The sequence below is a fragment of the Schistocerca serialis genome, chromosome 7, assembly GCF_023864345.2.
Source record: "Schistocerca serialis cubense isolate TAMUIC-IGC-003099 chromosome 7, iqSchSeri2.2, whole genome shotgun sequence".
Classification (NCBI taxonomy): Eukaryota; Metazoa; Arthropoda; class Insecta; order Orthoptera; family Acrididae; genus Schistocerca; species Schistocerca serialis.
In genome coordinates, this window is record NC_064644.1 from 426,580,914 (window position 1) to 426,605,559 (window position 24,646).

At 44.9% G+C, this 24,646-nt stretch overlaps 1 protein-coding gene across 1 annotated transcript; it reads left to right on the forward strand.

Moving 5' to 3' along the window:
- The first annotated feature begins 4,216 nt into the window (after window positions 1-4,216).
- Window positions 4,217-12,358, forward strand: LOC126413134 (uncharacterized). The gene is made up of 2 exons (XM_050083026.1): window positions 4,217-4,220; window positions 11,877-12,358. Exons 1-2 carry the CDS (start codon window positions 4,217-4,219, stop codon window positions 12,356-12,358), a joined length of 486 nt encoding a protein of 161 aa, XP_049938983.1.
- The last annotated feature ends 12,288 nt before the right edge of the window (window positions 12,359-24,646 follow it).

Sequence of the window (24,646 nt, forward strand, 5' to 3'; positions counted from 1 at the left end):
ACAGGTCAACAGTATTTAATTTAATTCTCTGAAGGACGCTGATTTAGACCCCGCGTCAGTCTGTCTAAATATTCATAAAAGTGTAGAACATACATTGGAATGCACATTCCCGGAGAGTCGTGAAACAGAATTCCTGAGTCCGTCGCCGCCGCGCCGCAACGTCCCTTCCGTAACCAATCAAGGCCTTGCGGAGAGCAGACGTTGCACAGAGCACCCACCATGGCAGGGCAGACTGATTGGCATCACGGCGACAAGCTGCCCACGTGATCTCGATGAGCTGCCGGCAGTCGGGTGAAGTAAGGTGGAGCGAGTTCAGTTTCCATGATCCACGGCTGTGCCACGGCCTTTGGCGGCAGAGGTTGATGGCGCAGATATGTGCGTCATGGTCAGAAAACGCCGTCGGCCCGACTTCAGCAGCCTGCACCTCACTGACAATACCGCGGGAGATGTAAACACGATCTAGTCGGCTGGAAGAATCGCTAAACATGAATATGCTCCCAAGAATCCATTAGGCTGTGCTGGAGAATTGTCGCTAGCGCCGCGCATGAAGAGTGACATGGCAGCTGGTGTGTGGGTGCCTCGGTGCAGTTTAAATCGCCTCCCATGATCAATGCATCCTGCACCCAGGAAGAGAGGCGAGACTGTCTCTGAGAAGAAGGTGGAATGTTCACGGCGGCGATCCGAACCAAATGGAGCATAGACATTGACGATCGTGACGCCACTAAACGTGAGAGCCATACCTCTGGCATCAGGGAGATAGGCAACTGCATCAGCGAGGACACCGTCACGTAAGAGGATCGCCAAGCCGCTACCAGTAGGGGAAGCGTGAGAGACATGTGATGTAAAACAATGGGGAGCACAGAAAGTTACAACATGCACCTCCTGGAGGATAGCTACGTCAACGTCCGCGGCATACAGCATGTCATGGAGAAAAGCCAGTTTGTGGTATACGCCATTAGTGTTGAGACTGACCGTGGCTATGCGATAAGTCTGGAAAGCTGCCGTCGCCATGAGGACAGGCTATTTAAAGCCGGGGGTAGCACAGGGAAGGGTACATCACTGTGATGGGGACGGCGCCGATTCCACTTTGGAGAGTCCATCGTTCTGTACACCTCCAGAATTTCCATTCTCAGCATCGACGTCGACGGCGCAGGAGATAGACGTGTCACTGGGCCAGTTCAGTGGAACATTAGCAGAGATGGACCCACAGGTAGCGTCAGACGCAGAAAGGGAGGCAACGGCATCAGACGCAGGGGGGAAAGGTCGGGGTCTGGAGGTGGACACTGACTTGAGATGAATGCAGGGAAGGATGTCACATCGTCAGATGGCAGGGGTCAGAGGACGGCGCACCATCACTAGCAGGGTCTCCATCCTATGGACACATCCGATGGACGCAGTCATCATAAGAGGTAAAGCGTTGTCTCTTCCGTTTCCTCGGCGTCCGTTGCTTCCTAACATGCTCTTCCTTCCAGAATGAGATTTTCACTCTGCAGAGGAGTGTGCGCTGATATGTAACTTCCTGGCAGATTTAAACTGTGTGCCGGACCGAGACTCGAACTCGGGACCTTTGCTGGCACACAGTTTTAATCTGCCAGGATGTTTCATATCAAGACACACTCCGATGCAGAGTGAAAATCTCACTCTGGAAACATCCCCCAGGCTGTGGCTAAGCCATGTCTCCGCAGTATCCATTCTTTCAGGAGTGCTAGTTCTGCAAGGTTCGCAGAAGAGCTTCTGTAAAGTTTGGAAAGTAGGAGACGAGGTACTGGCAGAAGTAAAGCTGTGAGGAAGGGGCGTGAGCTGTGCTTGGGTTGCTCAGATGGTAGAACACTTGCCCACGAAAGGCGAAGGTCCCGAGTCTCGATCCGACACACAGTTTTAATCTGCGAGGAAGTTTCATGGTGTTCCTTGTCGGCTGATGGGCAGCTATCTTCCGACATGTGGCAGAAAGGCGGAGGTAGGTACAGCTCCATGGGGTCGGAACAGACAGCTTGTGCCTGGTGACGGTCGTCGTTCATTTGTACTGCCTCCGGCAGGGGTGTAGGAGAGACAGGCGAAACGTCCATCGCGTCGTCGAGAGGAGAAGACACGGGTACGACTGATTCAGAGGGGGCGTAGCAGGCAGAGGTGACACAGTGGACGCCGCAGGAGGAGCGACGTCTGAACCAGTCTGTCTGAGGCATTCAGAACGGACGTGGCCTTCCTGGCCACAACCTGAACAGGTGCGCGGCTGACCGTACATGACTACAGCTCTGCAACCTGCAATAACCAAGTACGAAGGCACGTGTTTCCGTAGTTCAGGTTTTATCTGACGGGCACCATTGAGGACACGGTACTTTTCGAACGTCTACCTCGTTTCAGCCACGTGATCGGCGACGTTGCCGTAAGGTGTAAAAGCAGCCACCACAGCATCCGACGGTACTACAAACGGGAGTTCGAAAACTCGCAACGCTTGGAGGCCAAAACCAGCGTGACACCTCTACAGTCCCTATGTGTCCGTCAGAGTATCAGAACTTGAGATCGTTAACGTGGCGCCGCACAACGTCGGCTCACAGTTCGTCATTCGCCAGCTTTATGCACGCAGTAGTAGTGAGGATTGAAAAATGTGTTCCGAGAACATATTACGGCGGGAGACGCATTTCATCTCGTATAAAACGTTCAACTTCAAACGCCTTGTAATATATTGATTATTCCTTGCTACTGCAGTGTTATCTTGAAGCTGAGAAAGGAGAACAGGCGCTCCAAGGCGCGGAAGCAGAGACGATGCTGAGAGCAGACTAAACTACGAGAAACATTGTTACATGAAGTGAAACCGTAAGGGGAGAGCCCTGCGAAAATGCAGACGCCCCCAGACGCGGTTCCGGGGTGCTAGTTACTCTTCAAGGAATTAACATGTGACTTCATATGTCGTCTAGACGCTGTGGTAGGTTGCCATTGTAGAACTTTGTAACCAACAGGCAAGTATTAGCGTATAAAGCCAGCTTGATACCAGCCCTGAGAACACCAACGTCAGTAGGCTCACAAGAGTTAGAAAGAGAGCGAAAACGCCAAAAAACTATTGACCTAGCAGTCCCTATTCCGGGGAGTCCGAGGGGCGGGGCTAAACGACGTATAACAATGATGTTGCAAGCCTTATTTGGCAGAGCAGTTACGTTTAGCTTTCAGCTGAACAATGTTGATACCAAATACGGACTTAGTGCAACTGCATTAACATCCCCGCCGCAGGGGCAATAGAGGGGACCTAACTAAACCGTGATTGGCAGGCGCCTGCAAGAGACCTGCGGGATTGGCTGGGTGGCTTTAAGTGGGAAAAAACAGTGCCCCCTCGCGACTCAAAACCCCTAGATTCCGCAATTTGGCGGAGTTCAGTCAGACGATCTGGGCACCGAATCCGGGTCCGTCGACTCCAGCCTCGGTCCAGCTCCGCGTAAGTCTGCTCTCTCACTTGGAGTGCCTCAGTGAATAGTGCCACACACAGTATGTTTTGAACTAAGTTGTTCCCTTAAGATGCTGCTAGTGTTTGCTGTTGTGGTTAGTATCCACTTCTGGGACTTTTGCACTGCCGGCTGGTTGTGGCCGAGTGGTTCTAGGCGCTACAGTCTGGAACCGCGCGGCTGCAACGGTCGCAGGTTCGAATCCTGCCTCGGGCATGGATGTTTGTGATGTCCCTTGGATGGTTAGGTTTAAGTAGTTCTAAGTTCTAGGGGACTGATGGCCTCAGAAGTTCAGTCCCATAGTGCTCAGAGCCATTTGAACCATTTGAACTTCTGCACTGCCTCCTGTTGTAATAGTGTTATTCATGATTTTTCTACCCTATAACTAGCCTCCAGTGTATTAGTTAGTCCTGTCTGGAATAAACAACTATTTCAAAACCCTGTTTGTCCAAGGGTCTCAACAACGAATTCCCTACCAAGTGTCACCACCTGCATTTCTAGTAAATGCCTGTACCAGTGTTGGCTCAGATAGAAGAAAACAATCAAGTGCCTTCACTGTGAATTGTCCTTCTGCCCTCTGCTCTTTGATCTAATGGAAAGGTTAATTTAATTGTGGCGTGTCGGCAAGAAAACGTCATGATGGTCAACGAAGTCTGACTCTGAGACAAGCGCTAAGCGGAAGTAAACAAACGCGCGCTCGCTCACAGGCAGCACAACAGGCGAGACGCAAACAAGACGTGTGCGCTTCATCACAGCCAAAGGTCGACTGTTGCGTCTATACCATGGGTATTAGCATCCTACAGAGTTCGAAAGGCGGGTGCCCATTTGGCCAGCTGGACTAATGGTGGAAAATGCAGATTTGTGGAGCTTTCGAATGTAACAGTGGCCCAATGTTGCCTTGTGTGGGAGCGTGAGTGCAGGTATATTGTTCGCCATTGGTCTGGCCGGCCTTGCCTGAGCATCACAAGGAAGGATCGCTGTATTTTGTACCAGTCACATGGTAACTCCTTCACATCTGTGCATGTCATGGGAGAACAAGTAAGTTACTGTCTGCAACATTCCATGTGATCCTGCACCAGCCACATTAGTTAACTGCCGTCCCTAGCGTAGGCTGCCGTTAACACCATAGCAAAGACAGCTCCGCCTGGAGTGCTCCCTTGACCAGGAAGCATGGAATGCTGATTAATGACGTTACATGGTTTTCAGCGGTGAATCATGGTGATACACTAACCCAGATGATATCGTCAGCAAGTAATGAGCTAACTTGAGGAAAAGACATCTAATGTTTAAGGGAGGCGGTGCTATCTTATTCATGTGGTCATGTTGTAGGAACCATCAATTATGACTTCACGTCACAGCTGGTAATGCTGAGGAAACTCTGGAAGCACACGGCTAGGACACAGGCATCCTCATGCACCTATCACGCAACGGCATCTTGATCCCATTTTTCAACAGGACAACGCTTGTGTACATGTAACACGTGCCCCTATGAAGTGTGTGTGTGATGTTGAGGTACTTCCATACTCAACACGATCCCCAAAACTATCCCTGACATAGAACGCGTGGGACGAGCATGGACATCAACTCTTTATCCATGATAGCAAGGACCAGTTACAACAGCTGTCAGTTACCTAATGTCCGTTTCCCAACCGAATTAGTGCATGCATCTAGCTCAGAGGCGCTGTAACGTCATAGTGAAAAGTGGGCGCATACTATCAAGTTCTTTTAATAACTATTAAGTTCTTTTAATGATCGCACACTACACTAGCACTCTGGAGGACAGCGTTTCATACCCCGCCCGGACATCCAAATCTATGTTTTCTGTGATTTTCCTTAAATTGCTCCAAGCAAACTCCAGAATGGTTCCTCTGAAAAGGGTACGACCGATTTCCTTCTCTATCCTTTCGTACTCCTAGCTTTTGCTCCGGTTCCAACGACCTATCGAGGGTAAGTTAAACTGTAATCCTCTTTCCTTCCTGCCTTCCAAAGGGGTGTCTCACGGAGATTGCTCTTCAGATACTGTCTCAGACACAATTATATTAAAAGACTAATAATGAAAAGTAACGTTCAGATGAGAAAAAATAGCTGTTTACCATACAGACAAGCCTGACTGAGACGAGAAACCAGAATATAGACAAAAAAAATTAAGTAGAAGCGTAAGGGAGAGAGCGGCCATGTGGATGCCTGTCGCTTCTTAAAGAGTGGTCAAAAATCCGAGCCTGTGCCTCCCCAGGATTCTCTCCAGCTTTCCTGGGAGACACAGCGAAGTTGATGGCTTTAACTTCTCATATAGGTTTGGTGAAGATGGTGGAGTGGTATATTTGATTGACAACTTTGAGATTTTTGTGAATAGAATTACCATGAGTCCATGCGTCTTACATGTGCTGACATTTTCAGTGTCTGGTGTTGGTTTTTTAAAGGCTTTGGTATTGTAGAGGCAATAACCTTAAATGTGGCCAATTCAACGTCTCATTGGAGTGATCGCACTCCTAGCATGTCGCTCATAATACGAATTTTAGCATTCGTATTTTCAGGCGATTTCCTCTAATGTGTCAGTCGTTGCTTTCAAAGGGCAATTTAGGTACAAGCAGATGTGCTAAGGCTTTTCTTACATAAGCCACATTAATTTACACCAGTAGCATACCAATTTAAAATCACAGCAAGCCGCTCAGACTAATTAACCTATTTCTAAACAGAACATATTATAGTTTCCAAAGTGTTAGGTTACGTAATGGACAAAAGCTGGTTTGGTAGCGTAGGTTCTGATACTTTTCCGTCCATCCATATTTTGGTTTTTCGTGATTTCGATAAACCGTGTAAAGCAAATATCGCGATGTTGCCTTTGAATCGTTCCCTAATCCGAGTTTGTGCTCTGTTTCTGGTGCCCTAGTCAACGACGGGCGGTGCACCCTTACGTCCGTCCTGCCTTTCGAAGGAACTCGATGTCTGCAAGATGTAATCTAAACTTTCCTCTCCTTCCTAGGTACGTCACCTTCACTGATCTCCCACGGGATACGTGCTGTCTGAAAGCATGAGCCTATAATGCATCTTCCTTCAATCGTCAACGATTCTGGCGGGCGGCGACCAGCGCGCGATGTAATTTCCGCTGCGCCCTCTGAACTTTTCCAGAGGCCCCCCTGGCTACGTCGAACACCGCGAGAAAGTCAAACTTCTCCCGAGCACAAGCGTTAGTCGTTTAATTGCATTCTCACTATCTGCAATTAAAAAGGGTCATCACCCATGTTATAACCCGCAAGGCGTAGACAAAATTGAAACGCTTACTCTTATTTAAATCTGTCTTAGGTTGCTAAAAACTGCGTATTTGTTTTAAAATACGCGTTTCGTTGTATTCATTAAAAACTTCATCAGTGGTCTGAAAGCACACATACTTACAATCATAATTTGATTCTAAATCCAAAAATAGTTCGTTTGAGATAATATTCATGAATGACATTTACATACAGCATTTTTCTCTGATTTCCGCTTGCGTCTAGAATGACGTCTGTACGCACTTTTTCCAAGTGTTGCTGCGTTTAGCACTGAAGTTTTTGGTCTAATTCGTTTCGGCTTGAAACATTACTCGTAAAACACGATAAAATATAGCAACGCTAATATTTATTTGGCTGTTCTGGCTACGTATGTCTGTTTGGTTCTTGTATACTGTGTTCTCAACTCATCTGCTAGATCCAGTTTTCATTTTATCCGGAAAAAGTTATTTTGATCTGTGCTTTGCCAAACGTGTAATGTATCGTTTTATTTATTTTTACATGTATTTATTTAAATATCTGAGTGAGATGAAGAAGTAGTCTTCTTCTTGTTCTTCTTCCTCTTCTTCTTCTACACTTGCAGGTTTGGGCACTTGTGCGTATTTCGTCTTCGCTTTTCACTGCCATCTCGTTCTGGATCTTCCTACTTCCCTTCCTCCTTTTGGGTGGTAAAGCATGGCCGGATGTGGGATTCTCTCTACACTCATTCTTTGTAGATGATGTTTCGATAAGGTTTTATTTTCTTCAATCTTTTGGTCAATATTATAAATACCTACATGATTCCTAATATCCTCGTTTTTCATATGTTCTTCCCTGGTAACACTTTCCTGAGAAATGTCATTTCTGCAGTTCGTAGTTTACTTTTATCACGTTTTCAGGGATCCATGACTCACCTCCATATACAGGGTGTTTCAAAAATGACCGGTATATTTGAAACGGCAATAAAAACTAAACGAGCAGCGATAGAAATACACCGTTTGTTGCAATATGCTTGGGACAACAGTACATTTTCAGGCGGACAAACTTTCGAAATTACAGTAGTAACAATTTCCAACAACAGATGGCGCTGCAAGTGATGTGAAAGATATAGACGACAACGCAGTCTGTGGGTGCGCCATTCTGTACGTCGTCTTTCTGCTGTAAGCGTGTGCTGTTCACAACGTGCAAGTGTGCTGTGGACAACATGGTGTATTCCTTAGAACAGAGGAATTTTCTGGTGTTGGAATTCCACCGCCTAGAACACAGTGTTGTTGCAACAAGACGACGTTTTCAACGGAGGTTTAATGTAACCAAAGGACCGAAAAGCGATACAATAAAGGATCTGTTTGAAAAATTTCAACGGTCTGGGAACGTGACGGATGAACGTGCTGGAAAGGTAGGGCGACCGCGTACGGCAACCACAGAGGGCAACGCGCAGCTAGTGCAGCAGGTGATCCAACAGCGGCCTCGGGTTTCCGTTCGCCGTGTTGCAGCTGCGGTCCAAATGACGCCAACGTCCACGTATCGTCTCATGCGCCAGAGTTTACACCTCTATCCATACAAAATTCAAGCGCGGCAACCCCTCAGCGCCGCTACCATTGCTGCACGAGAGACATTCGCTAACGATATAGTGCACAGGATTGATGACGGCGATATGCATGTGGGCAGCATTTGGTTTACTGACGAAGCTTATTTTTAACTGGACGGCTTCGTCAATAAACAGAACTGGCGCATATGGGGAACCGAAAAGCCCCATGTTGCAGTCCCATCGTCCCTGCATCCTCAAAAAGTACTGGTCTGGGCCGCCATTTCTTCCAAAGGAATCATTGGCCCATTTTTCAGATCCGAAACGATTACTGCATCACGCTATCTGGACATTCTTCGTGAATTTGTAGCGGTACGAACTGCCTTAGACGACACTGCGAACACCTAGTGGTTTATGCAAAATGGTGCCCGGCCACATCGCACGGCCGACGTCTTTAATTTCCTGAATGAATATTTCGATGATCGTGTGATTGCTTTGGGCTATCCGAAACATACAGGAGGCGGCGTGGATTGCCCTCCCTATTCGCCAGACATGAACCCCTGTGACTTCCTTCTGTGGGGACACTTGAAAGACCAGGTGTACCGCCAGAATCCAGAAACAATTGAACAGCTGAAGCAGTACATCTCATCTGCATGTGAAGCCATTCCGCCAGACACGTTGTCAAAGGTTTCGGGTAATTTCATTCAGAGACTACGCCATATTATTGCTACGCATGGTGGATATGTGGAAAATATCGTACTATAGAGTTTCCCAGACCGCAGCGCCATCTGTTGTTGAAAATTGTAACTACTGTAATTTCGAAAGTTTGTCTGCCTGAAAATGTACTGTTGTCCCAAGCATATTGCAACAAACGGCGTATTTCTATCGCTGCTCGTTTAGTTTTTATTGCCGTTTCAAATATACCGGTCATTTTTGAAACACCCTGTACGAGCAGTGCCCGTACAGCCTTGGTTTAATAAAATTTTTGTCTTTATTCCTTCTGTATTTTGTTTTGGAGTGTTTTATTCATCATTTGGTATACTGATCGATATTTTTGAATCTTATTTTCTATATCCTTGTCAATATCATACTTTGTATCTCATCCTAAAAAATTAAAGCTGCATACTTGTTCGGACGGTGTATTATTTATGATTATCTTCGAGTGAATGGAATATTTCCCATCCAGACCCATTATTTTGGTTCTCTTTATTGATCTATGAAGGTTATATTCTCTTTTCCGTAACTAACGTAGTTTATCTACTGTTTTTGTAGCTCATCACTTTCTTCCAAAATTGTTTCATCATTTGTATATGTAATGATACTAATGTATTTATTTCTGTTAATCTGTATATCCAGATTTACTTCCTGTATCCAATTCTTAATCAGATCATTCATTACACATCAAAGTAGGTTTCTAACGGGCTACAGCCTTTTTCACACCGATTTCTTCAGTATTAGAGTTACCAACTTTTGTTATTATTACTACGTCCTAGTTTAAGCTTTTTGTAACTTCAGTAAGATGTATGGGCTATCCAGCTTTAGTCATTATGTCCCATAGTTTCTTTCTGTTCACACTTTTACCAACTTTGGTCTCCCTAAGTCGACTTCTCGTTGTTTCTCTAAAATATTTTATGATCAATGTGTTACCACTGCATGAACGATCTTCCCGGAATCGACTTTGTTCGTCGAATATTGTTCTTACACAATTATTAAATATTTTTGCGTACGTTTTATAGATGAGTTAAAGAGGCTAGTTTCTCAATAGTTTTTACAGTTCTTTTTTTGGATATTTTGCAAAAATATAAGTCATTTCTGAAATTTTACCTATTATACCAATTGCAACATCCATTAAATAAATGTAATAATCTAAAATCACAAAGGGAATGGCTTATTTTAAAAGTTCCATATTGATCGTCTGGTCTACATACCTTCCTGTTTTCACACTTTTTAAAGCTACTTGCATTTCATCCATTGTGATTGAATCCACATTACTATTACATAATGTGACATTCCCTTCCTTCACTCTGAATCTTCCGTTCGCCACGATTTGTATAAAATTCTTTCCTCTGACTTTCGTTAACGATATTTAGTCCTTCAGTATCTCTCTCTGTTCTATTGAAAGGTTTCATTAGTTTATAGGTATTATTAGTTTGCCTTTAACGTTTATCCTGTCCCACCCTACTTATAAAGTGATCCTATGACTGTGTGGTAGCTTAATTCCATGATAATGAAATGCTGATGAGGATAACACAACACCCAGTTGCCAGGTAGAGAAAAATCTCCGAGCCATGATGGAATACAAACAGCTCCTGGCATTCAGCCATGCTGACCACTCTACTACGGAGGCGGATGACAGGTGAATGTTGTATTAAGATGGAAAGCTCATTTAAGATGGCGTGGATGTGTTTTCGAGTGAGAATATCGTGAGTAATGTTTGTTGGTGTTTAGGAAGCGTATGTTAGAGAACAGGATATTTACTGATGTTGTGCAATGTACAAGGTTGGAGAGGTAGGACAAGGTATAGAAGTGAGCCTGGTTGCAGGAATCGGTTATTGAGATTTGGTGGAAAGTATAAATTTTGCAGGACAATGCTTAAGAAACGGGTTTTGCCTTCAGCCAGTTGCGTTGAGGCCGAAGGGGCTGCTAGGATGGAAAGGGCCGTCAACATATCGTAAAACTTGGGATTTTTCTGAATGGATTTGGTCTCGCCCTTGTGGGAGAATCTATGATTGGATTTATTGCATATATTATAGGAGGCAGGGGATCTGAATTCTGAGCAATCTTGTTGGCGCAGTGCCTTCGAGTTCAAGTCCGCAGCTCGTGGTCTAGTGGCTAGCGTTGCTGCCTCTGATCACTGGTTCGATTCCCGGCCGGGTTCAGGATTTTCTCTGGCTGGAGACTAGGTGTTTGTGTTGTCCTCATCATTTCATCATCATCATCATCATCATCATCATCATCATCATCATCATCATTCGTGACAGTGGCTAGATTTGACTGTGTAAAAACTGGGACTTTGTACGGGCGCTGATGACCACGCAGTTGAGCGCGCTATAAACCAAACATCATCATCTTCGAGTTCAAGAATTTTGTTTTTAGTCTGGTTAGCACGTAGGTATAGCTGATCTGGGATGTTGAGTGAGAGGCATGGTTACGTGGATTGACAGGTGACGTTTGAGGGCTTAATGGACAAGCTGGTTGGACAGGTATTATGTCCACAAACTCTTTCCTTTTTGGTTCTTTTTGCTAAATGGTTTATAGATATCTCTTTACCATTACATTTTGGAGGCTTTCTAATAGTGTAAGGTTGGTTGGATCATAGACGGCAGGAGTTGAGACTGTGAGCGTTGTCTTAGTGACTGTCCTGATGGCAGTAGATTATGGATATATAGTTCTGCTCAGCATTATGTTGCCATCAAGGCTATGGATATCTGAAGATGCTAATGTCTGATTAGTCAGACAACTAATAAAGAAAATAACACCCAGTCTCTAGCAATTTATCTGCACATTAAGTCCTGATGGTTGCTGTGTCCACTACAGGCACTGCCTTGGCTTGCCAAGGCGAATGGCTGGACCTGGGAGAACTGGAACTAGCGATGGTGCTGGCACTGGTGGTTGAGCTCTGGTGGTGGCGGTGATGTTGTGCTAGTTATGGTGCTGGTAGTGGTACTACAGGTGGTGGTGGTGGTGATGGTGAGTGTGCTGGTTATGGTGCTGGTAGTGGTGCTACAGGTGGGGGTGGTGGTGATAGTGAGTGTGATGGTTATGGGGTTGGTAGTGGTGCTACAGGTGGTGGTGGTGATGGTGAGTGTGCTGGTTATGGTGCTGGTAGTGGTGCTACAGGTGGTGGTGGTGATGGTGAGTGTGCTGGTTATGGTGCTGGTAGTGGTGCTACAGGTGGTGGTAGTGGTGATGGTGAGTGTGCTAGTTATGGGGCTGGTAGTGGTGCTACAGGTGGTGGTGGTGATGGTGAGTGTGCTGGTTATAGTGTTGGTAGTGCTGCTACAGGTGGTGGTGGTGATGGTGAGTGTGATGCTTATGGGGCTGGTAGTGGTGCTACAGATGGTGGTGGTGATGGTGAGTGTGCTAGTTATGGGGCTGGTAGTGGTACTACTGGTGATGACAGTATGCCTAGTGTGCTGGCTGGGTGGTGCTAGTGGTTCAGCTGGCGGTTGCAGTGATGGGATGCCTGCTGGTTGTGGTGCTGACAGTAGTCTTACTGGTGGTGGCAGTGATGGTGAGTGTGCTGGTTCTGGTGCCGATAGTGACGGTCCTACTGGCAGTACACAGTAAAGGTGACGACATAGACTATGGTGCTGGCTGAAGCAAGGGCTGCTGTTGGTCATGAGCTACAAAACTGAAAAGTTGTAATAATTTGAAGGATGCTGGGAATGATGGGTAGGGAAGTGAGGTGTCTGTATTACAACCAGGATGTGTGTAAGGAGACAGGCGTAAAACGGTGGTGTGAGTAATGAAGTTGGGGGTGGTGGTGGTGGTATGTCGATGCTGCTTCCCCACACTGTCCGTCATGGCACTGATCATGATGGAATGCAGTGTGTCACCTTCTTAACAGAGCACACTGATCGCTTTGGAGCGCTGTAGATGATGAAGAAATGGTACCAGAAGATCTTATGATCCTCCACCACTGGCGTATATCATGGCAGCGAAGTGGTGTGTATCTGCTATTCTGTTGTGTGGAATCACCACAGTAAAATGAGTCTACATGATGACGTGACAGAAAGGAAGAAACAGCATTGTTATTTGGGCGTGCCCATGACCACATCATTAATGAGGTTGGCAGATTTGTTGTTGGACCAAAGCTGACTGTCCAAAATGCTTACAATGAATGGTGCAGCATTCACAGTCCTGTAACACAGCGCAAGAACAGAGGCTGGAGACAAGTCTCACACATTACCAAGGGCAATCGGTTTAAACCCAAAAGCAACCGTCGGTAAGAGGGAATGTAGGTGCATCTCAACCAGTGTCTGGGCGAACATGTGAAAGGAGCAGCATGCAGTGGATAGTACTAGTCGAATAACTCGTAAAATGATATTTCTTGCAGAGAAATATAAAGGTGGGCTAAACAACACAAAAACTGGACAGTAGTCGACTGGAAGTCGTGTAGTGTGGCCGACAAGTGCTGATTTGGTCTCTTCTCAAACGACGCAAGGCGTCGAGTGCAACGGCGGTCCAGTGAGGCGTTTCACCCGCAGTGTGTGGAAGGTATAGTTCAGCGCAGAGCTAATTTTGTGATGTTTTCTTCCCGCGACCATTTTTTGCCCTTTCTTCTGCATGCTCTCTAAACTAAACTCCTTCTGAACAGGTCTCGGAAGACCCAGTACTACCGACCGACCATCGTGTCATCCTCAGCCTATAGGTGTCACTGGATGCGGATATGGAAGAGCAAGTGATCAGCACACCGCTCTCCGGGCCGTTCTCGTGAGCGGAGCTGCTACTTCTCAATCAAGTAGCTCCTCAAGTTGCCTCACAAGGGCTGAGCCGCTTGCCAACAGCGCTCGGCAGACCAGACGGTCACCCATCCAAGTACTAGCCAAGCTCGACGGCGCCTAAACTTCGGCGATCTACCAAGAAGCGGTGTTATCACAGTGGCAAGGCCGTTGGCCCTTTCTTCTACATACTCATGCTGTGTACACTCGCGCGTTGCAAGATAGCAAAATCAGTGTTCATAGTGTTGCAAACGTATGTTCCTGGAATGACGAATACTCAGGGCACTGTTTGCAATAGCGGGTAAAACGTAGCAATCAGTGTCCCAGCGTTTTGATTCTTCTACTGGGTCTAATCAGCTGTAAGTAGCTTCATCTCGGTATGACTCACCTAAAAAGACTGCCGACTCTCTTCCTTGGTGATTGAGGCCATTATCAAAGCTAAAGATGATTTACGCGTCATTACGGTGATGTCTCCTGGATGCGACAAACTTTTTGTCTGCTGTGGTTAGTTAGGAAAGTGAATATTAAAACATGATTACTTTAATCTTCATTTAAATACAACATATTCAGAACAAACGAATCGACTATGCCGCAAAGCAGATCATGGGGGATTTCATAGAACTTGCGGGAATTCTTTGGTTTCAAGTGACACCCGATGCCAGGCAGTGTATATCTCGATAAAACGATGCTCTGTGTAAAGTGCGTCGCGGAATTAAAAATGAAGTGAAAACGAAAAGACTATTTATCATGGAGTCCACTGCCCTCGTCCGATAATTCTGTCACCATCGACTGTAGAAGACGATGTCACAGAACTGACATTTTCTAAGCCTGTTCTCCCTTTTCACCTTAGTAACTACAGTAAATTGGTGTCATTTTAGGGCACAGTTTGTGCTCTTCTTCCCCCTTCCCCCTTCCCCCTCCCCCCTCCCCTCTAAACGACGCGAAAATTAATGTAACTGGAAGACATATGATGCAGATACAAGTAATGTTTATTCATTGTTGGTACTTCTCCTTCAACAAGAATATGTGGATTTATCTCTGAGCGAGGGGTTAACTCAAACACTGGTAAAGATGCTTTAGAAATTTTGTACGTTAGTGGAGGTAATTAAAGTGTTTTGACAATTTCCAGCGTTACGAGTAAGTATTTAGATAGTTTTTTGTACTTACGTTCTCTTTTAAATTATTTATTATATTCTCAGCTTTATAATAAAAAAGCTAAATTTTGTTTTATTTAAGTGGGAAAAGACATAACAATTGATAGTCTTGAATTACGGTCAGAGATGCTATGAAAAGCAATTAGTTATCCAGTTGCATGCATATTTTCTTATCCAAGAAAGATCGTTAAAAAGGCATATTCCATTCACGAAATACGGAATATTCTTTCATTACGGAAATCTTCAGAAGTCCGACTCCAAGAACCTTTACCACAAAATTTCTACAATTTTTCGTTTCAAATATTTTCTATTCGAGGAGAACAGAAATTTTCTGCGATCAGAGAAATACTCGTATTTGTCCTCCTTCGCCGGTTAAGTTACAAAGAACGTCCACTGCCCTCGCTCGCGTGGTGCAGGCGATGTATGTCGCACGCAGTTGCGCTATTCGAAGTAATTACTCCGCTCTGGGTCGGTAAAGGAAACCTTTTATCGGCGCATCTGGATTCCTTTGATATCAGTCGTCTCAGTCGCTTCGACCCGAGAGACAGAATTAATTATCCGTAACGTCTACACTAGAGCTTTCAGCCCTTTTGGTATCAAGCTGCACTCAGAAGAACTCGAGATCTGAATGTAACTTACCACTAATAGTCTTAACATGACCGCGAATCTGGGTCCGTGCAACGACCTTACACCATCGAGAACAATGTAGAAAATAATTTCCTCAAAAACAATCCCATTTAATTTAATTTAACAATACTTCCCATTTATAAACACATCAAAATAAGTTTCGCATCACCTCAGTTCCGAGAGTTCCGGAACCTGTCAGAAAATTGGAATAGAGATCAACACAAACATCATTTCCGCCCTTTTTATTGCTCATGAAAACCACACATTGCATGTTTTACCACCGTAGAGCGAGACTTCAGAGGTGGTGGTCCAGATTTCTGTACACACCGTTATCTCTAATACCCAGCAGCAAGTCCTGTTGCATTGACGCATGCCTGTATTCGTCGTGGCAGCCACAAGTTCATCAAGGCACTGTTGGTCCAGGTTGTCCCGCTCCTCAACGGCGATTCGGTGTAGATCCCTCAGAGTGATTGGTGGTTCACGTCGTCCATAAACAGCCCTTCTCAATCTATCCCAGGTATGTGCGATAGGGTTCATGTCTGGAGAACATTTTGGCCACTCTAGTCGAGCGATATCGTTATCCTGAAGGAAGGCATTCATCAGATGTGCACGATGGGGGCGCGAATGAAGACGAATGCCTCTCCAATATGCTGCCGATATGGTTGCAACATCGCTCGGAGGATGGCATTCACGTATCGTACAGTCTTTACGGCGCCTTTCATGACCACCAGCGTCGTACGTCGGCCCCAAAAAATGCCACCCCAAAACAGCAGGGAACCTCCATCTTGCTGCACTCGCTGGACAGTGTGTCTGCCCGGGTTGCCTCCAAACGCGTCTCCGACGATTGTCCGGTTGAAGGCGTATGCGACACTCATCGGTGAAGAGAACGTTATGCCAATCCTGAGCGGTCAGCATGTTGTTGGGCCCATCTGTACCGCACTGCATGTTTACAAAGATGGACCTCACCATGAACGTTGGTAGTGAAGTTGGGCATCATGCAGCCTATTGCGCACAGTTTTAGTCGTAACACGACGTCCTGTGGCAGCACGAAAAGAATTCTTCAACATGGTACCATTGCCGTCAGGGTTCCTCCGCGCCATAATCTGTGGGTAGCGGTCATCCACTGCAGTAGTAGCCCTTGGGCGGCCTGAGCGCGGTATATCATCCACAGTTCCTGTCTCTCTGTATCTCCTCCATGTTCGAACAGCATCGCTTTGGTTCACTCCGAGACGCGTGGACAATGCCCTTGCTGAAAGCCCTTCCTGGCACAAAATAACAACGCGGACGCGATCGGACCGCAATATTGACCTTCTAGGCATGGTTGAACTATAGTCAACACGAGCCGTGTACCTCCTTCCTGGTGGAATGACTGGAACTAAGTGGCTGTCGGACCTCCTCCGTCAAATAGGCACTGCTCATGCATGATTGTTTACATCTTTGGGCGGGTTTAATGACAACTCTGAACAGTCAAAGGGACTGTGTCTGTGATACAATATCCACAGTCAACGTCTATCTTCAGGACTTCCTGGAACCGGGGTGATGCAAAACTTGTTTTGATGTGTGTTTATTACAACTTATTCGCTTCAAACGTTGTCCTGTTAATAGAGAATCTCTGGAAGTCTTTTCAGGCGCAAGTCGTTTGTAGCAGGCTGTCGCCTCCAGAGAGAGCTAGTGTATAAAATGGCAATTACACAAAAACAAAACAGCAGGTGCGTCCTTCAGTTATAAAAAGAGGGTCAGTAATTGCTGTTCAACGAGAATTTGGCAAGCAGTTTCGTTAGTAACCAATCTAACAAACTCCAGTACCGGTATGCGTTGTACAAACAGTTATAAGAGATGAGCTGCATTTGCAAATGCGGAAGTCCTGGTAGATCTCCAGTGTCGAAGCAAAATGTTGATCGCGATTGAGCAGCATTCCAGGGAGTCGCACAAATATCACCACGCAGAGCAATTCGTGAGCCTCAGATCCCACAAACAACAGTTTCTAAAAGCCAGCGTAAGCGCTTTTGCGTGAAACCGCAGAGATTGCAGTTGGTTCATGCACTCACTCCAGTAGCTTATTGTGCATGATCTTACGTCTGCACTGGATGTGGTAAGGATGGACAATGACAGTGTCATGTTAAAGAGGTTAATTTTTACTGATGAAGCAACGTTTCAAACTAGTGGCAAATTTAATGTTCGTTTTTATGCAAAAGAACTTCCCCATTACTTCATTGAACATGAACGACATTCGCCAAATCTCAGAGTGTTCTGCTCAGTATTGAGGCAGAGGTTTTACGAGCCCTTCTTTTTCATGGAGAAAACTGTCAGCGGCATGTGCAGACAACAAGTGTCCTTTCGTCGTGGCTTCTGCCTTAATTCCACGAAGACTGTCTTGCAATAGTGTGGTGCATCTCCTCACACCCATTTGACTGTACTGGAACACCTCAACTAACATCTGCCTGCACGATGGCTCGGCCGTGCAAGAGTTTATGACGATGCGTGGTGCAGGTGGCCATTATGATAATCTGATGTAACCCTTAGTGATTTTTTATGGTATAATGTCAAAGAAAAAGTGTTTGACACGGTCCTGGCACAGCTAAGATAGCGTATGGTAGCTACGATAAAGTCCTTCGCCGACAGTATTCTGTACATGGTTTCGGAAGAGCATGAACATCGTCTCAAGGTTTGCCGTGTGACTCGAGGTGCACATATCGCTTTCCTGTAACCTGTACCGTTTTGTTGTATGAATTTTCAAAAAATGTAAAGTTATTTCGTGCTCACCATGTTAATATTTATTTGGCAAGCCACAGCACAGTGCATGGCGGAGGGTACTTCAAATCATTATCACCGATTTTCTGCCCCACTCCATTCACGTACCGAGCCAGGGAAAGACATCTGTCCACATGCCTCTGTGCGTGACCTAATCTATTTTGTCATATTCTCATGATGCCTTAATGAGATCTACATCTACAGTTGCAACTTGGCTGCGAATCACTGTGCACGGTGTGACAGAGAGTACGACACCCTGTATTAATTATTGGGGTTTCTTCCCTTTCCATTCATGTATGGAGCGCGGGAAAAATGATACTTTGAATGTATGTGTGTGTGTGTGTGTGTGTGTGTGTGTGTGTGTGTGTGCTGTAATTAATCTAATCTTATCCTCACGATCCCTATATGAGCGATACGTAGAGGACTGTGGTATATTCCTGGTGTCATCATTTAAAGCCGATTTTGAAACTTCTTTATTTAAATGGTTGTGTCTGCATGTAAGCGTAGGCTTCCGCGGCCGTTGTCTTCTTCAATAAAATTCTTCAGGCTATCAGACCGCATCGTCATAATTTAAAATGCATTTTAAATTATGACGATGCGGTCTGATACTCTGAAGAATTTTATTGAAGGTTGTGTCTGTACTTAAATTTCAGAATGACTGAGAAGATGAAACTTCTACGTTATTCGATTACTGATACAGCTGAGTAAACTGAACGTACTGAGCCTACTTCCTCTTTACTTTTTCTTGTCATATCAACACTGACCCACAATATTCTGGCTTAACGCTATCTGACTTCAAATAATTAATTCAAAATAATGGCTCTGACTGAAAAGAAATCTTAACAATAACCTATACATTTCATTAATCACTTACCTCATAAAAATCTTCATTACGCGAACTACTACAATATAGCGAGCGTCAATACTGCCAGCTAAATAAAACATTCTAACTACTAAAGTCACTAACTACTAACAGGCATGTGGTTAGCAAAGGAAAGGTTTTGTTGAAAACCAAATAATGTATTTTTCCCCTTAATAATGTGACATCCACTTCAAACACGAATATAAATCGTCATTGACATCCAGTACAAAGATATATAATCATGAATAATTTTCATTCTCCAAGTTGGATACTTCCAGATCGTTAGCCTACGCTAACATTTCAGACGTCTACCCTCCAATAATGCTAACTTCTCACATTTAACATCCATCACTGCTAGCTGTTCACCTCCAACTGCCCAACAGTGCTACCATCAATGCTGGTGACTAACTTCCAAATACCCAACAGTACTTCCATCACTGCTGTTGACTAATTTCCAACTGCCCAACACTACTAGCGATCAACTTCCAACAACGAGTCCAACCAAGCACAGAGTCTCTTATAAAGGAAGCGCAGTCAGAGATCCAATTGAAAGCGCTACAAAGCGCTACAAGCACAGAAGCAGCCCACTTACAATTTTTGAATATTTTTAGTAGAGTTCCTCTGGACTGTTTCTATCTATCTTCAAAAGTCCGCCAATCCAGTTTTATAACTTCTCTGTGACACTCTCCTGCGGTCAAATAAACTTGTAACCATTCGTGCTGCTCTGTTCTGTACGCATTCAATTTCGTCTGCTTGTCTTATTTGGTACATGTCCGACACACTTGAGCAGTACTCTAGAATAGGTCACATGGGTGATTTGTAAGCAACTCTTGGTATTCTAGCAGTAAAGCGAAGTCTACCACATGCATTACCCACAACTGAGCCTATGTGATCTAAGTTTTATACCCAGGTATTTGTATAAGTTACCAATCACTACTGTGAGTCACTGATATTACACCCATGATCAGAAAAAACAGACCACCACGAACTACTAAAGATAGCACGTTCATATTCGCAGGACACGTGCATTAGTAAGTTCTGCAGAAATGATTAGCGTTTCAGTCACCTCGGTTCTGCATATGTCCTATTGCCTAATAGGTACAAAATCGATCACGGGCCCTGTTAACTTGCTCCATGCAAGATGGCATCGATGCGTATGAGGTGCGAATGGCACCTCGTGGTACAGCTATTCATGCTCTATCCACCTCGTTCCCAAGTTCGTCTGTGGTGATTGGCATTGGGTCACAGCGTTGCAACCATCGTTTCACCATATGCCACATATTTTGAGTTGGCGACAAGTCTGGTGATCTGGCGGGCCAGGGCAAAATGCTGCCATCCTCTGACACCAATAAGGCACGTGTTCGTGCAGCAACACGTGGTCGTGCATTTTATTGCTGAAAAATGGCATCTGGTGTGTTGTGCAGAAAGGGTATGGCTACGGGTCGCAAGATATCATTCACATAGGTCAAAATGGTCTCAGTGCCATGGACACGCACCAACTGTGATTTGTGGTTGTACCCAGTAGCGCCTCACACCATAAGACCTCGACGTGGTCCTGTATGTCTTGTGCGAGTGCAGTCACTGTGATGCCGCTCCCCCTGTCCGGGGAGAACCAAAATGAGACCATAATTTTCAAACAAACAGAAACTCGATTCGTCCGGAAACAATATCTGATGCCATTCCTGTCCCCAGTAACGTCATTCCGTACATAATTACCGTCTAGTACGTTTCTGCACAATCGTCAAAGGTAGGCGGAGAAGTGGACGAAGCGCACGTAACCCATGCCTTACTAAGCGGTAATGGACTGTCACCCCTGAGAGTGTACGATGTGTTTCGCTATTTCACTGTCGCGCCAGAGCCGAGGAGATGCAGATCTGTCCTGCAATGCCATTCGGTTGCGGTGTCGATCTTGTTTCGGGGGAGGGGGTGTCTGGTTGGTGCGACCTGACCCAGCTCGTCGTGTTGGATGTGTTAAGTGAACCATTCTGCACGCATTCGTTGCACTGCTGAAACACTTCGTCCCACACGAGTATCAACTTCCCCGATTGAGGCATCATATTTTCTCATGCCAATAATGCACCCTCTTTCATACTAACTGATTTGACGGTACAGTTCGCTCACGACACTCTGATCCATTACTCTCGGATTATAGCGACAACGAGACCCGCAGGTTACCTTTTACCGGTAGGTGGTGTTGACCCTGATCTCGTGGGCTGACGTCTTTCAAATGCTAATCATTTCTGCAGAACATACTGAAAGGTGGCTACACTGAGTCACAGCGCCAGAGATTGCGCCAAAGAGTATTATTCAGCCGCCTCCACTGGCAGTGCTTGTCGAGGTCGTAGTAGGCAGTGCTTATTGAGATGTAGCAATGGTGAGTCGTTGTTGAGAAGTTCCCATGGAGAGTGCTTGTTCAGAACTTGTAGTATTGTTTTGATGGGCTAGACACCAGATGTTGTTGGATTAGGGATGCTGTAATGTGCTTTTCGTCAATATATATGAAGGTAAAAAAAAAAAAAGAAAAAGAAAACGTGCATGGGGGCTTAATTATTTATATTGAATGCAAATACTTCTTAATTTTTTAGTAGCTGTCTGTCCGGTTACGTAGTCTCGTAAACGGTTGGCCCTGACTGGTATAGTACGCAATCTGACTGCATAGAATAACAACAAAGAACGAAAGAAAACTTCCGTTAACACAGTTAATTAATTAAGTCCCCAGCAACTATGAAAGCTACGAAACAACAAGGCACAAGTGTCGCTGTTCTGTGTGTGGAAGTGTGATTCAACGTACACATCTGGCACGGTTCTTCCTCAATACGACAAGATATTTTAAATACCATTTATACTGAAGTAATAAAAAAAAGATAAACAAATACTATAATTACACGTAGAAACCAGAAATACAGTCTAATACAAGAACACGAGCCGGATGTTTTGTTGACTGAACCTGTGTCCAAGAGGCATTATTGTTTAAGACATTGAAATAATAAAAAAAAGGAATTTTTTTACCTTCATATATATTGACGAAAAGCACATTACAGCATCCCTAATCCAACAACATCTGGTGTCTAGCCCATCAAAACAATACTACAAGTTCTGAACAAGCACTCTCCATGGGAACTTCTCAACAACGACTCACCACTGCTACATCTCAATAAGCACTCTCCACCAAGACTTCTCGATAAGCGCTGCCAGTGGAGGCGGCTGAATAATACTCTTTGGCGCAATCTCTGGCGCTGTGACTCAGTGTAGCCACCTTTCAATACTAATGTACACGTTCAGTGAACATGAACGTTGTGTCTCTACTCGTTCAAGGTGTTCTGTTTTTTTTCTGAATATGAGCGTATATTCATAGGATACTATGTCTTATAGTTTTCTGAAGTGCACACTTTTACATTTCTGGATATTTACAGGAACTTGCCAATCTTTGCACCATGTTGCAGTCTTATCAATGTCTGACTGGATATTTGTGCAGCTTCGCTCAGACTGTACTTGACTGTAGATAACTGCAAAAAAATGGCTCTGTGAACTATGGGACTTAATTTCTGAGGTCATCAGCTCCTAGAACTTAGAAATACTTAAACCTAACTAGCCTAAGGACATCACACACATCCATGCCCGAAGCAGGATTCGAACCTGCGACCGTAGCGGTCGCGCGGTTCCAGACTGTAGTGCCTAAAACCGTTTGGCCACCCCGGCCGGCAGATAACTGCATTATCTGTGGAAAGTGTTGATATTGTCGGTAAGGTCATTAATATACAAAAGGAAGGGACTCAGTATACTTCCTTGGGGTACACCCTAAGTTACTTGTACATCTGTCAATGACTCTCCTTCCAAGATAACTTACTGCGACCTCCCTACCAAGAAATCCTCAATCTCAGTTCACAAATTTCGTCTGATGCCCTAAACAATCGCTCTTTTGATAATAAGTGTATGGATGGTAACGAGCCAAATGCTGTTCGAAAATCGAGAAACACTGCATCTACCTCACTGCCTTGATCTATAGCTTTCAGGATGTCACGAGTGAAAGGTCGAGTAGGGTTTCACACGACACATTTTCCAAAGCCATGCCGACTAGCACTGAGGAGGTATTTCTGTCCGAAATATCTAATTAAGAGCTCCTTATGAATTCTAAGATTCTAGAACAAATGGATGTCAAGGATACTGGAAGATAGTTTTGTGGATCATTTCTGCTATCCTTCTTCTGGACAGGTGTGATCTGTGCTTTCATTTAGCTGCTGCACGAGGGACTTTGTTCGAGTGATCTTTGACAGATTGTATTTAACAGAATGGCTAACTCAGCCACATATAGAGTATAGAATCTGACGGACATTCCGTCGGGTCCTGAGGCTTTGTTCAATTTGAACAATTTGAGCTGTTTCTCAGCGGTACTGGCACTAATATCCATTTCACTCAACGTTTTAGTTGTACGAGAATTAATCTGGAGCAATATTCCTGGATTTTTTGTTGTGGATTGGCAAGACAGCCAACCCACTAGGACAGGAAGCCGAAAGGCACTCGTTTAAGCTCACGCAGGCTGGCGTGAGGTCTGGAACATGACAAGGAATTCAGACTAGCAAAAATAGTACGTATCTGTTGGAATACTTAACTTCAATCCATAATTGGTGAACATCGCTCTTGACGGTACATGTTTTACAGCATCAATAGTAACTGGTAATGGCGCCTTGCTAGGTCGTAGCAAATGACGTAGCTGAAGGCTATGCTAACTATCGTCTCGGCAAATGAGAGCGTAATTTGTCAGTGAATCATCGCTAGCAAAGTCGGCTGTACAACTGGGGCGAGTGCTAGGAAGTCTCTCTAGACCTGCCGCTGTGGCGGCGCTCGGTCTGCAATCACTGATAGTGGCGACACGCGGGTCCGACGTATACTAACGGACCGCGGCCGATTTAAAGGCTACCACCTAGCAAGTGTGGTGTCTGGCGGTGACACCACATTTTTCTTTACAAACGAACATTTGAAAAGAGAATTTAGCATTTCTGCCTCTCCTTACTATTCTCAATTTCAGTTCTTGCCTTGTCCATGAGCGACTGGACACTAACTTTAGTACCAATGTCAGCTTTGGCATACGACCAGAATTTCTTTGGCTTTTGTGAAAGATGTTCCGAAAATATTCTTCTAAGGTAATTAGTGAAGGCTTTATGCATTGCTCTGCTCACTGACAAACGCGTTTTACTTAGCCCTACGCATTGTTTTATTCATATTGCGCAATAGTCTACGTTTCTTTAAAATTTTATTTTATTTATTTATTTACACAGACTGCGTACCATGAAGGATCTGTTCCATTGTTAACCGTTCTACTAGGCACATATCTGTCCAGTGCATGGTCAACTATTCCTTTAAATTCGAACCATAGTTCCTCTGCGTTCTCCTGCCCTGAGCTAAGAGTTCCAAATTCCTTGTTGAGATGTTATACTACTGCTTCTCTGTTTACTTTGATGAGCATGTTTTAGTTGCCGTTTGTACTTTGTAGTTTTCAGAGAAGGCATTCAGAAATGTTACAAAGGATGTCTTATCGCGACCACCACTAACAAAACTATAATTATTCTAGTAGAGTTGCGAGGTACCTCTTTAATTCTGGCGAAT